The sequence below is a fragment of the Opisthocomus hoazin genome, chromosome Z, assembly GCF_030867145.1.
Source record: "Opisthocomus hoazin isolate bOpiHoa1 chromosome Z, bOpiHoa1.hap1, whole genome shotgun sequence".
NCBI lineage: Eukaryota > Metazoa > Chordata > Aves > Opisthocomiformes > Opisthocomidae > Opisthocomus > Opisthocomus hoazin.
In genome coordinates, this window is record NC_134454.1 from 79281430 (window position 1) to 79296007 (window position 14578).

At 41.4% G+C, this 14578-nt stretch overlaps 1 protein-coding gene across 11 annotated transcripts in view; it reads right to left on the reverse strand.

Moving 5' to 3' along the window:
- The window catches only part of UNC13B (unc-13 homolog B), a 219320-nt gene that overhangs the window by 84436 nt on the left and 120306 nt on the right, over positions 1-14578 (reverse strand). For all 11 annotated transcript variants that reach the window (XM_075447135.1, XM_075447133.1, XM_075447134.1 and 8 more), the window contains 4 exons: positions 8707-8753; positions 3335-3413; positions 1552-1626; positions 835-1054 (listed from right to left, as the gene is read on the reverse strand). In XM_075447135.1, coding sequence (XP_075303250.1) covers positions 835-1054; positions 1552-1626; positions 3335-3413; positions 8707-8753 — 421 coding nt within the window. The remainder of the gene's footprint in view (positions 1-834; positions 1055-1551; positions 1627-3334; positions 3414-8706; positions 8754-14578) is intronic.

A 14578-nucleotide genomic window follows, 5' to 3' on the forward strand; every position in this document is an offset into this window, starting at 1 on the left:
GTTTTACAAGCAAATAAAAATAACCCGACCAAGCCAGATACCCAAATTAATACTTTTTCTTTCTCTTTATTTCCCCCTTTAATCAAATTCCTTTTAAACTTCTCAATTGTTTGTGTAAGGTCTCATTTATCCTGCAAAGTCACAGCTCTTTGAAGAGCTCTTCTTTGAAGAGAGGGCTCTGTTTTTGAATACTGCAGAAAAAAACAACAAAATAAACACAGTTGCTAGCAGAAGATGAAACACTGCCCATACACTCATATAACACCTTGCTCTCTGACCCATCATCTGTGCTGGCTCAGCCCCAGGTATCTAACGCAATTCAGCCATGAGATCTTACTGTTGAAAAGAGAAAATGCCTTGCTAATCTGCACTTGGTACAGAGAATCCAAGCTAAATCCCCTAAGCAGAAACCCATTGCTGCTCTGAAAAGCTTAAAACAGTGAAACACGCTGATGGTTCAAACAAGCAACTTGACCAGGATACCACGGCAGGAGTGACAGAACAAAAGTCAGAATATCCAGCCTAGTACCCTATTCACCCAGTCCATTGCCTCTCTTTCAGGCAGGATATGTTAGCAAATTCACCACCTGAGCTAACACTGAGAGATTGAACACTGCATAGCTTAAAACCAAATAGGTGTGAAAGAGTCAAGGATCAAATCTTCTTTTACAGCACATCAAGAACAACTCTGCAAAGAAGTTCTTCTGCGTCAGTGGAGCTGTCTGTGTCATTTTAATAAATGTAGCTTCACTGATCACTGAGGTATCACCTATATGTTTAGGAAAGCTCTGGTAACGCTTTTGGAACACCCACACTCCACTGGCCACTACTCACTCTGTAAGCAGTCAGCATTGAGCAAGTCTTGGCACTTCTCATGGCACTTGACTCCACATTCACCGCAGCGCATTCCCTGCCGTGCAATACCCCACAGCAGCCCCTCACATTCATAGCAGTAGGTAGGAGTTGTGGCTGTCCACACTTCGAAGTTGTGTGGGGTTGTACAAGAGATGGGGTAAATTAAGGCTTGCAAGGTCTTCTTATAGACATGAGATTTCTGAAAGGCAAGAGCACACGTAAGCAAACATCCAGGCAGGTGACTGAACCTGTTTTTGCTGGTTAACATGAGTTTTAAGGGAAAAGACATGAGCAGTGCAATAAATCCACACATTTGAGGTAGCCAAATTTATCAAACTTTTATAAGCAGCAGAGGACACCCTTCCAAAAATGTTTCTCCAGGCATTTAAAAAAGTGGAGGAGATGGAAGAAAAGAATAAAGGTTTGTGGATGCAGGATATCTTGCATAAACAAGTTCCACACACTGTCCCCCATGGTAGATAGCACAGAAGAAAATGGTAAGATTACATTTTTCAGGATCATATTGACACATTAAATGTTATTTTTTACACTTTTGGTTTCTTTAAAGAAATGATACAAGAAGCTTTGCATCTATATTTTTAGACATCTGTGAAGCTGGCTCTGCATCTCAGAGAGCCAAATTCCTTTAATTTGCTTACTAAAAGTTAACAGGAGCCAAGCAATCCTCCCACTTACCAGCTCTTCATCTTTGAGAGATGTTCTAGTGGCCATTGCTGAGGTAATTCCGGCTTTCCGGGACTGAACCAGTGACTAAGAAGGAAGAAAGTTTGTTATTCACTACCAGTATTCAGAAACGCATCGGCACTACATGCTCAGAGATGTGACCAAGGGCACTCTTGTCACCCCAGACACCAAATGAGCAGTCTACAACATTCAAATTGGTTTTTCAAATGATAGCTCACTTCTCAAAAGGACCAAATGCATACCCTGAAAGGTCTCCAACTTGTTTCCACCTGCTCCAAACCAGTCTCACTCTGGTAAATTTGTATTTGTTTCTCTGGTAAGAACTGTCAATGAAATCTTGGTTCACACCTCCATTTCTATGTTCTGGTAGCAAAGGTAATTCTGCTATTGCCTAAGGTCACTGCATGGGACTCACTCTTCTATATCTAACTTTATTAATAGCCAAAAGTAGATTATTTCATCAGTTTTCCAACATACACAACACCCCCAAATGCAACACTGAAAGGGTTACAAATAAACAGGTTAAAAAAAGAACAGCCTGGGTTGGGAGCGCACATTTGAATGTGCTGATGTATCACATTCATTGGCCATCACTGAATACAATGAACAGCACTGTCCCCTCAAAAATGCCTCCTTTGCATCACACCAGCTCTAAGTTCTGCAGCCTTGGACAGCACAGGGCAGTGACTCTGCAGTGACTCACACTGGCATACAAAGGATTTCTTCAGCAAGCCACTCCAGTTAGACAAAGGCAGAGACAGAAATCAAAGCTAGCTAAATCTGCTTTGAAATAGTCAAACCCTATCAGAAACATCCAGTTACACTCTGATTTATCCTGTTTGCAGACAGACTGAAAAAGTTCATTCCATCAGTGATGGAGCAGGACAGACTGATGGATACACATGCACTGTAATACTGCAGGTTCAAAATAAAAAGCAGAGGGAAAACAAGGTAAAAAAAATTGTTTCTGGTGAAGACTTGGTGGATAGTCTTTAGCTTCACTTACCATGGCCTGTGGAGAAAGAGAATGAAAGCGTACAAAGGAAGTAACACAAGTTAATGCCATTATTGTGAAGACATAAGATACAAGCAGTTAGTAAGACACATATTAAGCTTCCCATGCATAAGCTGGCAGAGAATTGCATGCATCTTTTGACAGGAATTACAGGATAAGGGAAATTTGGTCTTTCAGCTGTTACAGCATTTCTCACAAGTACGAAATCGCTACGTGTACTGAACACAGCCAACAGAAAACCATTTGTCCCACAGAAGCCTTATTTCACCATATCACACAAGCATATGAAACATGTCCTCATTACTTGCTTGGTTCTTGTGCTTCCTCACTGCAGAAGCCTACTGGCAATATTGCAAATTACTTTAAAAATCCAAGCACATATGCTCGTTTATCTATCCTCTGAAATTCCAACCTTCTGGTATGTTGCCAAACCTCACATGGACATTTTAACTTTCCCCAAAGTATGCGATTTTTAGGAAAACATTTAAAAATAATGCAGGCCTAAAAACAAAACACGTGTTCTTTGTAGAATAATAAGGAAAAAGAACATGAAAAATATCTTAATTCTGCCAAATTAATTAAACTGTCAATGAAACAGCAGCTCATTCACATTGAGATTTTTCCAAGCACAACTGCTAACCCTTTAGTGTAAGAATCAATTTAACTAAATAGGAAACCTTCATCTTCTTGAAGTGACAACGAATGTTACCATATGCCAAAAAGTAAAAGTAAAGCTGTGGCAGAAGAAAAATCTCTTACCAGATCACTGACAAGTGGAATGGGCTTTTTTTTGCGTAGATCGGGCATGCTATCAATGCCATAGAGACCACCTGCAGGCCTGGAAATTCAAGAGAAAAAAAAAAATAGGATGAAAAATCTCACCAGCACTAAGAGACAGTAAAGAGAAGACCAAATAGCTTTCTTCAAACATCAGTCTCCTTGCTAGTATCATAGTCATTGAGAAGTAGAAGAATCAGCACACTGCAGATGCAACTTAATAATAAACCAAAGATGTTAACACTGTGAAAAAAGGTCATTTTCCCATTCTCCATTGTGACATCTGAGCTAGCTCAGAGTAGGCTGGGCACGCACTTGCAGAGCACCCAGTGATTCAGAGTCACTGCTGCCAACATGGTGGGTGAAAGCAGTCTTATCCCCATTGCTTCTCCGAGGCACAGATTTGGCCAAATACTTACCCAATGTCAGAACCTAAGCTCCATGGCATTAATTCACACGTGGCTTAGTCTGTGGTAACTGAGCGACAGCCTCTGCTTTCAGAATCGCCTCTTGCTCCTTAGGAAGAGCTCAGTTTACAGTTTACTATTGGCATTGAGTGTCACAGCAGGAAAGACTTTGGAAACTTGAAAACATCCTGTCTCCAGTCTTTTGCCATCCCCTCTCTTTCCATTTAATCATAGGGTTGGGGGGGTGAGGAAGAGGAAGCTTTTAAATCAGCCTGAATACTATACTTCAGAAAGTGTAAAGTTAATGCTAAAAATGATTAAATGTTTATCTTCTTCACATGCAACAATCCAGATGCTCCTGCCTGGTGTCGGTGGTTGGGAGGGAGCACATCAAAGTGGATCAGCCCAGGGGCAGGATGCTGCTACCCGCCACCTGATTCTAGGCTAGAACATACATAATCCTGGCCCTCCAAGTCCATATAATTATGAAGAAAAAGCTCACAAAAGAGGAGAAAGGAGATTATTTTTGCTTCTTTAAAAGGGACCATTCGCAGTGCTTAGCATTTCAAGCCATGTAGACCTCCACACAAGAGCTGCCAATCACTAGTGCAAGTGGTAATGGAGCAAAAGGGCCATTACCTCACAATATCTGGAGCCTGACAAAACAAAACACTATAACCTGCTTCCTTCTCAATGAGACCAGCCTGGATAATAGTATCTGGATCCTGCCCTTCACCAGTAACACCACATAGATGTAAGCTTGTGCTTCAAGAAGGTCTGTCAATTCAGCTTAGAGGCCCCCAGTAAATCAACCGCATTCATCGGTAAGGCCTTACGATCATGCTTTTTGCTAAGGCTGGAACCTGAGCACACATTTCTCTGCTATTGTGCCTACTGTATCCGCCCTGGACTGAAAAAGAGACCTGCGATGTGACTCCCTCCCTGCAATGAGCACCCAGCCGCCAGCCAAAACCCACAGCCCCGCTCAGCGTCTCACTCAGCTTCCCCATCTCCACGTTGCTCTCATGCCTTGCTAACACTAAGAATATGGTTCCCATGGCCGCCTTCTTGGCTACTGAGACTGCAAAGAAACCTTCTGCCTCTCCATTCTTAGCCATTTGATTTCACCCCATTCCATGCTGGCTTACACCTTTCTGCAGTTGTGTGGCACTTCTAACCTGAGTATTTTGCTGATTTGGTACACCACACCCAGCTGAAATGCTTTAGGACACCACAACTACAGGAAAGAGCAGTATGGGTCAAACTGTTCTTGCTGCAACAAAAGACACACACGGAGCTACCATTTAAAACAATCTAGGAAACCAAACTGCCACCACAAATTTGCACACGCCATGAAAACTGGGAGGCTGGTAAGTGACAAGAGGCAACCTGCACCCATCAGGAAGCAACACCTACTCAAATCCCCTTTCAATACAGACAAAAGTCAAAAAAACATCCAGGAAAAAAACAAACAATGACCAAACCTACGTTGTAGCAGCCCACGCTCTAGTACAGACATGGATGTCACGACACAGGCTAGCACAAGGCTGTGTCAAAGGGGGAAACGCTCTGTTATATACAGAAACATGCCACAGCGCTGTAATGGTAAAACTGACTTTTTTGACGGGGCGTAGGAAGGTGACATGTCCGAGCCACGGCTGAATTGACAGCTGCTGCCGGCTGAACGAGCCTGGTGGGAAGGTGAGCAGTCACACGTCACTGCACGCACCGCGTCGGCTCCGCATGCAGCGTGAGTCACATTCGCACCGCAGCCCGTGCACGGCTCGCTGCTCCCACACGGCGAGCACAAACCACCCGCAGTCAGCTGCGACAACCAGACCTCAAAGCTGGCAACGGAAGGCAAACTCGGACATGAGAAAGGTGGAGATTCACAGCAGTTAACCAAAACTATTGGAATCTTTGGCCTAGAATGAGAACAGTTTCCCAACACTGGAAATTCTTGCAGCGAGGCTACATGGTGCTTTTACTAGAGGCTACCCTCATTTCCAGCAGAGAAATCCAGAAAAACGTTTTGTCAGAGTTACACTACAATAGTCCCTTCTGGCTTATTTCAGAAAAATCTGACCCACATCAAGAAATAAGAGATCTCTGCATAAAGTGTTTATACTGCCAAAACTAAGAATAGCATTGCTGGGAAAAAACATGGAATTTTGTCTGCTGCCATAATGTTACAAACCCTTTCCCATACCAGCAATACCATTTTGGGGTAAAACAGGTGTCACAGAAGACTATCCAGATGATGCCAGGAATTCCAGCAACAGTTAAATCACAATACAGCTTACCAGGCAAGCTTTGTGTCAAATCACTTGAATTACAAAAGCATATGCAAAATAGAAAGGGAGAGTCTGCAAGCTGAACAGATGCAACAAAATGGTCACAAGTAAAATTCCAGAGTCAATGCTCCTGCGAAAAGTTAATGGCACAGCTAGGAATTTGCACTTGTCTACACGATTTCCAATGATTTATTTTTTTCTAATTCAATTGAAAGAAAACACATATTCCAACTTTTCCCAAAAAAGAAAAATATTAAAATTGTATGTTTTATAAATTCAGGATGAGCCTAAACAAGTTACTGTGCTTGAGAAACACATCTAGTTACAGACTACTTTGTCGCGAAATATTTATGATAGATTGAGGTTTATGATACACCCAGTTGTAAGCCAGACTGACAGAGAACAAGCATATTTGAAAGGAGCTTGTATTTGCACCCTGAAAGAGATAGATTGAGGTTTATGATACACCCAGTTGTAAGCCAGACTGACAGAGAACAAGCATATTTGAAAGGAGCTTGTATTTGCACCTATACTGAAGAGAGGTATCCTAGCACCTGGATAGTTACACACTCAGATGACCTGCTTCTTTTAGCTTACTAATATTAAAAAAAAAAAAAAGGAAAAAAAAGAATTTTCATCAACAATTCTTCATTTTCAAAATTATCCAGCTGGTTGTGCTTTCAGCTACCTCAGTATCTTTATTCAAGCACAATCTCTACTTTGCTTAACAAACTTACAGTGTTTGCACAGACAGAAGTACTGACAGTGCCGCAAATATGCACGCTGTGGCTTTCTATGTAATAGGGTAACTCTCCTCTGCAATGCATGTAATATTTATAGCATTATTATGGAGTGCTGTATTAAGGAGTGAATAGTGGTTCTGTATGAGATGATTTGCACTAATAAATAAAATACAGAAATATGAGATATTACACCCAGCGACTGATCCATAATACCAATTGTACTTTTTTTTGAAGCCACATCTTCAAAGCCAATGATTACAGACAGTGAGCTACTGTTGCATTATGCTAAAAGTGCAAATAGCTTGAAGCAAGCATTAATCTTTTAATACAAATTTTATCACACTGATGCTTATATTAAATCTTGACAATTTAAGCAAACAAAGATGGTGTGCAATGACATAAGATAATTACTTCCTTCAAAGGACACCACCTCCCTAATCTTCATACGAACAACAAACTCCAAACATAAGCACTTTAATATACTTTGTGGTAATAAGCCACAATGTGGCTAATGGTGAATTAAAGGTACACCACCCACAACCACCTTTTCCGGAAATCCCTTGCACGTGGGGATACAGTGAATAAGCCAAACTTTTTTCAAAACTACATCAGCCTGCCTGTTTTGTTATAGCTCACATAGAAAGGGAAAAAAATTACAGTCTAGAGCAAACATTGCCTTGAATTGACAGAATACATTTTTAAGTATTTCAGGACTGTAGACGTATTCATCTTTCAGGATGGGATATAATTTTGTGTGTGAAGCAATAAACTCAGTATATTGTCTCCCTGCTAAAGCATGAGAAGGTGCTGTTCATAGTCAGAATAAATCACTGTCTCCTGCTCCTTCTATTTGCCAGTTCTCCAGTAGCCTGCTCAGCAAAGTCCTGGGCTCCTTCGGAAAGCACGGGGTTGCTAGGCAGCTCCAGGCATCTGCAGGTATGGAGGTCGCTTTGCGGGAATACCAACATCACAGAAGAATGACTCCAAAAGCAGAGAGTCAAATAACAAAGCCTCTGATTTAACTTCACGTTTTATTAGGGAAGCTGCCTTCAGCAGTATGACAGTTAACTTACGTGTGTAAGAAGCCAACCTCTTGCTGAGATTTCAGGGCAAGTCTCCTGCTACGTCAGCTCCTAATGCATGCACCACCACCAAACCATATCCACTTAATCATGTATGAGGCACATAATCTAGTAGCATGTAAAATGCGTCATTGTCTTTTTTTCCAGAGAGGATTCTAGGGAAGCTACCATGCTGGCACCTATTATGCAGAGTATCATCCTGAAATCACACACAATCAGAATTTGTCTGCTTCATCTGTTCCAAGTAGCACATTGCGACTCACCTATGTAAACAAGGCATGATGATTCTGTGATCACTGCTTTAAAAATTACAAACTGCAATGATTTCCAGAGTTACTGCAGTTTTGACTACTACAACGACCACAGAAATCATTGCAAAGGCAGAAGAGTTCCCCAAAGCTACTTTTTGCTTCTAAGAGCAAAAGAGACAGCAATTTTCTTGAGCTACTTTTTCCCTTTCCTGGTGCCATCAGTGACTGATTCAGGAAAAACAATCTCATCCAGACCACTCCGTGCTGCTCAGCAAGGACTATTTAATACTACTGCCATAAGCACTTGCCACTATCACGTATACAGGTTGTACATTGCAACTGTAACCTTGTTCTTAAACACAGATTTCTCTTAAAGAGCTGCACAGCCCACCTTCAGCTGTTTCAGAGGAGACTGAAATGTGGCAGCAGCCTGGCCCTAAGTGAGGCATGGCCACCTGTATTCCTGACAACAGCCATTAAACACATCAGAAGTGTGGTTTTTACTTACGTTAAACAGCAGACCTCAAGGTACGCTGCAATTATAAACAGTGAAACAAGGTCTCAAAATGGCACTCACCCTCCTTTGAGCCAGGGTGGTTTTGATGGATCAGCCTCATCTTGACCCTTAAATGGCGGAAGGGAAAAGAACAATATGTAATTAGTTTCCAAACAGACTAGGAAGTATTTGGATTATATTCTGAGGAAAGGATTACAGACCACACTGCATGCAGGCAAATGCATACAGAAATTCATTCAAGCACCTCCAATGACCAACGTGTCAGGACAAGCGATACAGACACAGACGGGCTACGCGATTTCATTGAACACGTAGGACTGGAACCTGAAGAGCCTGTTCAGTGCACCTCATCTTTCAAATGGAAGTCTCGAAGACCAACTTCTTTTTTTTCAACCCAACAAAAACATGAGTTATTGGAAAACTCACAGGTCATCTCTTACATGAACTTGGTCATAATCAAGATGTCATAAATTAACCGCACCTGTATGAAATGCACAAATGACTGATCAACACGAAATCTTGCACAAACACTTGTGAGCTTTGTTTGTGCTCAAATACGAAGACTCTAGCTCCCTAGCAGGGAGGTCCCATTGCCGCCCCAATCATTCATATGCAAGTATTTCATTTCCAAGAGGTGTCAAACAAGGGCCATCACTTGCAAAATGATTACAAGGTGAACTGGGATCTCATGGTACAATGGAAAACACCACAAACTGCAAATATGATCATATTAATGAATTAAAATGATATTCTTATGTTCATATTAGGAGTATATTTATAGAGAGATATTTTGTTTCTTTGAAAATCTTCAGAGGACTGATTACAGCTGAGAAGAGCTTAAACAGTTGCAGTGTACCAGGAGGAAACAAAACATTTTGGATAACGGGAAAACGGTCTACCTGTAACTGGAAACCTCTTTGTTCCAGCTTACAGTTCACACATTCTCCTGTACTTCCTGAAAGAAAAGCTGTTCTCAAACAGAACCAAGCAAGACACACTGCCCAACCCACTGCTAACAGCCAACACTCCAACCTCAGATAATCATGTCTGCCAAGACTATAAAAAGGCTACAACTTGCACACAGTGGAAAATAAAGTATTTTCAACCATGGGACTCACAACCTGAAAATCATAACAAAGTAAAGGAGTATCTGCCAGGAAAAAAGCTCCAGTTTTACGTAAGATAAAAGAACACAGTCTCAAAAGCAAGATTTTTTTTCTTTTTTTGTCCTGTGCTTTGGGTGAGCGGTGCAACCTCATGTTGTTCACAGGTGACAGACAAGGTGTCCCAAGAAGAGCAGAAATAACTAAGGAAAATAAGTTTCTATTTGAGGTCTCAACTTGTACAGCAGCAAGAGTCTAAACTTTTTATTTGTTAGTCCTACAACTCCAGAGCTAGGCAGATCTGAAGACTACATAATTTTCATTATTATATTTTTAAACAGGCATGAACAACATGACATTATCCATAACCGAATGGACACTCCAGCTTTTCTAGGAAATCACACTGGCCTGCAGAGCCTGCAGGAGCCCAGACCCATGGTCCAGCACGGGTGCACGCTCCCCTCACAGCCGGAGCAACACACCAGGCTCCAGACTCCCATGAGACAGACCAAGCCCTATCTTGTCATTTCTGCCAAAGAGATTCAGCTGTACTGAATGAAAGAGAATGACAAACACAAACATGGCCACACTTCCTGGCAAAAGGAACTAGTGTGACAGGGTTTTCAATCAGTTTATCTGAGAAACTCTAAATATAAGCCATCAGTATCTGAGACATTAACAGACCACAAATAGCATGGGCAATATTGCAGTTTGGAGACCACAAGAGCATGAAGAACTCCGTTCAGGGCAACAAGATCCAAGGAAAGTGGCTATCTAGCAGCAAGAACCATTTCCTACAGGCAACCACAAGTCAACAGAGAGCGGCCAGGAGTGTGGACGCAGGGAAGAGCAGAAAGTGTGACCAGGAAACAAACCTCCATCATCTCCCACATTTTGAGACATGTCAAGTAAAAATTGCTGATAGTCCACATAAACTGTACTTCTGGTCATTTGTTTTCATTCTTTTTGGCAAGCATTTTAGACATGCAAATAAAAAGAAAACAACGGAAGAAGAAGAGCTTCTCTAGGGTCAAGATTAAAAATCATCTGGGTACAACAACACAAAACAGAAGAGCTTTCAGTAAGTTACAATACTGATGCAGGGGCAAGACAGGTGATGGCTGTGTGGAAACAGGAGTCATCATCTGCTGATGGCAAAGTAAAGAGATAATTTGCTCCAGACAGCACTCTCCCTGAGAAAATGTCAAGAAAACCAGCACCTGACATCCATCACATGAGGGCTCATGCCCTAAGACTGTAGAGGAGCCAATGCGATACCCAGAGTTAAGGTGTCAGGGGGGACGGAGGAATATGTGATCTAGACTAGCACAGGCTCGTTATTGGCTTCAACAGCTTGAAAGGCTACAGGGCAAACACGAAGGAAAGAACTAACATGGAGGCAACTGGAAAACAGGAAAAGTATCATACAGGATACACCAGTTTTTGAAAGCATTTTTTGTTTGACAAAGCAACCATTTTTCTTTAGACTGTAAAATGAATTATCAACTGAATTCTCATTTCAGCAAAACACTTCTGATGCAATGCCATGTGACGTCAATAAGGCCGGATAAGCTGAGAAGGAGTAGGGAGCTTTAAGGTGGGTAAACAAGTAACTGTCACTGAGCCAACCATGGACAACGCAATAAGGAAGCTAGTGGGAGTAAGTAGGATCTGCTCATAAAATCTGCCGATGACAAACACCGGAGAATTATAGATACAGAACTCAGATGCCCAATGGAAAGAACTGATGGTAGTGAAGATTGCAACAATGGAGAATTAAACATGGTACAAATGGCAAGGTCAGAGCCCCAAAGCCTGCTGTGAATTTGACTGCATACAAGGCGTTCTTTGGTGGAGAAAAGCACGTGACAATGGATTTGAGTTCCAGTCATCACACTGGCCATGAGCCACTATGATACCATCACGTAAGGAGAGAACATCATCCACAGAGTACGTCCAGTGAAATGTCTCCATAGAAATAAAAGCATAAATACCACTAAACTGTGCTGGTTCAGATTCCTTCAGAAACACATATACAATCTTTTCATTCTACATCAAAGTAAAAAGAATTCATAGAAGACAATTGCAAAAGCAGCACGAGGATGTACACACAACACTATTGGAGAAGAACGGGACAGTCTGCTTACTCTAGGAAAAATAACCTTTTGCTGTGCTTTTTCAATAGACAGAAGAACATACTGTATGGAAGCAGAACTATGGCTAAACATAAATGGAGGATGAAAATTCAAAGGTGTCTAACCATGGCAGTTCTGTAGTAACCTTTCAGAAGGAGCAGGAGACACCAAAACTAACTACGTTTTAAAGAAGAAAATTCAGCAGCTTATATGCGAGGTAACGGCGCAGGATCACACAGAGGGAGAGGGCTTGCAGTCACCAAGAAGGCCTCTGCAGTCCCCTGTTGGACTGACATACGTAGTCGAAGAACCAGAGGCTGCATTACCTACAAGCATTGACACGTGGCTTAACAGGGTCCAGACACCTCTAGAAGTGCCAGTTAATGTAATCCATAGTTCACACCACTGTTGTGAGTAGGAACACTTCATGTATTACTCTTAATTTAAAGGCAGCAAATGGCAATGCTGTTTAGATGGATTTGCTGCAGCTGGGGAGCAGCTCTGAAGGCAGCACTCACACCAGGACACAGAACGGCTCTGGTAGCTGCTCTGGGTCACCAGCCACGGACCTGCTTGATTTCAGCCCATGACAACACCCTGGCTGGCTCAGCACCTGGGCAAGAAGAGGAAACAACAGGCAAATAAAAAGAACACTGGAACAACTGTGAGAATTTTTAGCACTGTCTTTCCTAAAACAAATGGGAGGGTAAAGTGAAAGTAGACATGTTTAACACCTAGACATCCACATGCTGCATGTCACAGAAAGTGTTTTGCTGGCTTATGCTTCAATTCTCTGCACAGCTCTGTCACTTGATCTCTCCTCAAAAGCGGCCACATCAGTCTGAATCTTTTTTTTTTCAATCTCCATAAGCACATAAAGCAGCACTGAAAAGTTAGAGAAGCAAACATGCAAACAAAGCAGCCCATCACATCTACATTATTTTTTTCTTTTATTCCTGATGCTGATGGATGACAGTTTTATACCTACTGTCCAAAAAACACCTTCAGCCAGCAAAGTGCTTGCCACCCCTAGTAATGTGGTATATTCACTCACAGTAAAGCACACTGCAATCAGTTGCTGAAAGGTCTTCTCCAAGTAATTAAAGTTTCTTATCAGTCAAGAACCAGTTAGCAAAATAATATCAGTGTCAGAGTAGCATAAATTAAACACACTGGATTAAACAAGTCAACAGAGATGATAATTTAAGGCACAGTATTCAGTCATAGGGAAGGCAATACCTGGTGAAGTCTAAAGAGGAAACTAATAGGAGTTTTGCTTACTCAGGAAAAGCAGCAGCTAGGCTTACAAGTAATTTAAGAAGCTACTTAACCAAGCTGCAACTTATAAACTTTGCAATTTATCTCATACACAAAAAGATGTTTTAATGGATAGAACAAACAATCACACACTTCTGTAGATCAGAAAGTCTATAAAGAAATTCTTCTTATATCCAATCTAAACCTACCCTCTTTCAGTTTAAAGCCATTACCCCTTGTCCTATAACTACATGCCCTTAGCCCTCTTCATATAAATCCATCTCTTCACATAAAAAGCTTTCTAACAATGTAACTTTCCATCACATTTAAGTACTGTGTCTAGCACATCATCCTCTCAGATAAAGAACAGATGTAAAACATGGAAAGCTGCTTTATTTAAACATGTAAGAAAAAAGTCAATAACGACTTTTTATTTGTTTTGAAAATCATCTTAACTGTTTTCAAACACCATACTTCATTATTAAACCTAAAAGACCTCAATTTAGCTATAGATTAATCTGAATCAGGATAAAACAAGGAGCAACTGTTTCACTGTCTAAATTAAACTTCTGGTCATGTCTAATTAGACCATTTCTTCCTGGGTATTAGCAGAGTCAGACTGAACTAAATCATCCCAATTAAACTAGCTGGTCTTGTGGTTCAATGTATTCATTAACTCAAATATGCTACGTTTTACATGTAATCCAAAGCTGCAACAAGCCAAGGAATTATTTTAAATTCACTATATTCTGCAAAAGCATCAATTTAAACAACTGAAGACCCCCAAAGGAAGCTCCTTCCACCTGGTGTATCTTTCAGTACCAGTTTTCCAGATGCCAGATGAGCAGCTTAAAGAAGGCTGCAGCATTTTTGCACTGAAGTCAGAAGAGGACAGAAATTGACACTAATATTTGACACTGGATGTCTCTACATTCCCGAACAAGTGTTAATGGACAGACGTTTGCCAGTAAGAATGAAACAAATTTGTTGATACACAGGCTAAGAAAGCTTAGGAATACGAATTTATCCAACTCAAAGGATAAGATATGCATGGAAGCCTAAAAGCCATGCAACGTTCAGCCTGCTCCAGGAAGCTGATTCAGCCCAATTCATACAACTAAGGGAGAGGCAAAAGCACAGCAGGCACCAAGTCCATACAGCATATATGCAAGAAAACAAGCCAAGAATCCAACTGCCATAAATTTCTCTATATGAGGTACAGTTGCAAACACAAACTAACATGTTACATAGCAGTTGGCCAAAAAATTCTGTGGATCCCCTTAGGAGGAAAAGAGTTACCTGTTGCCCACAAGGTGACAACTGAGTGGCAACCAGTCCATGTGGAGGGGAGAAGCAATAATTGTAGGTATTAAAGGAAAAGTCCTGTCCTTCCCAAAGGACACATGGCCCTGCTCAAAGCAAACTGCCTTCTGTAGC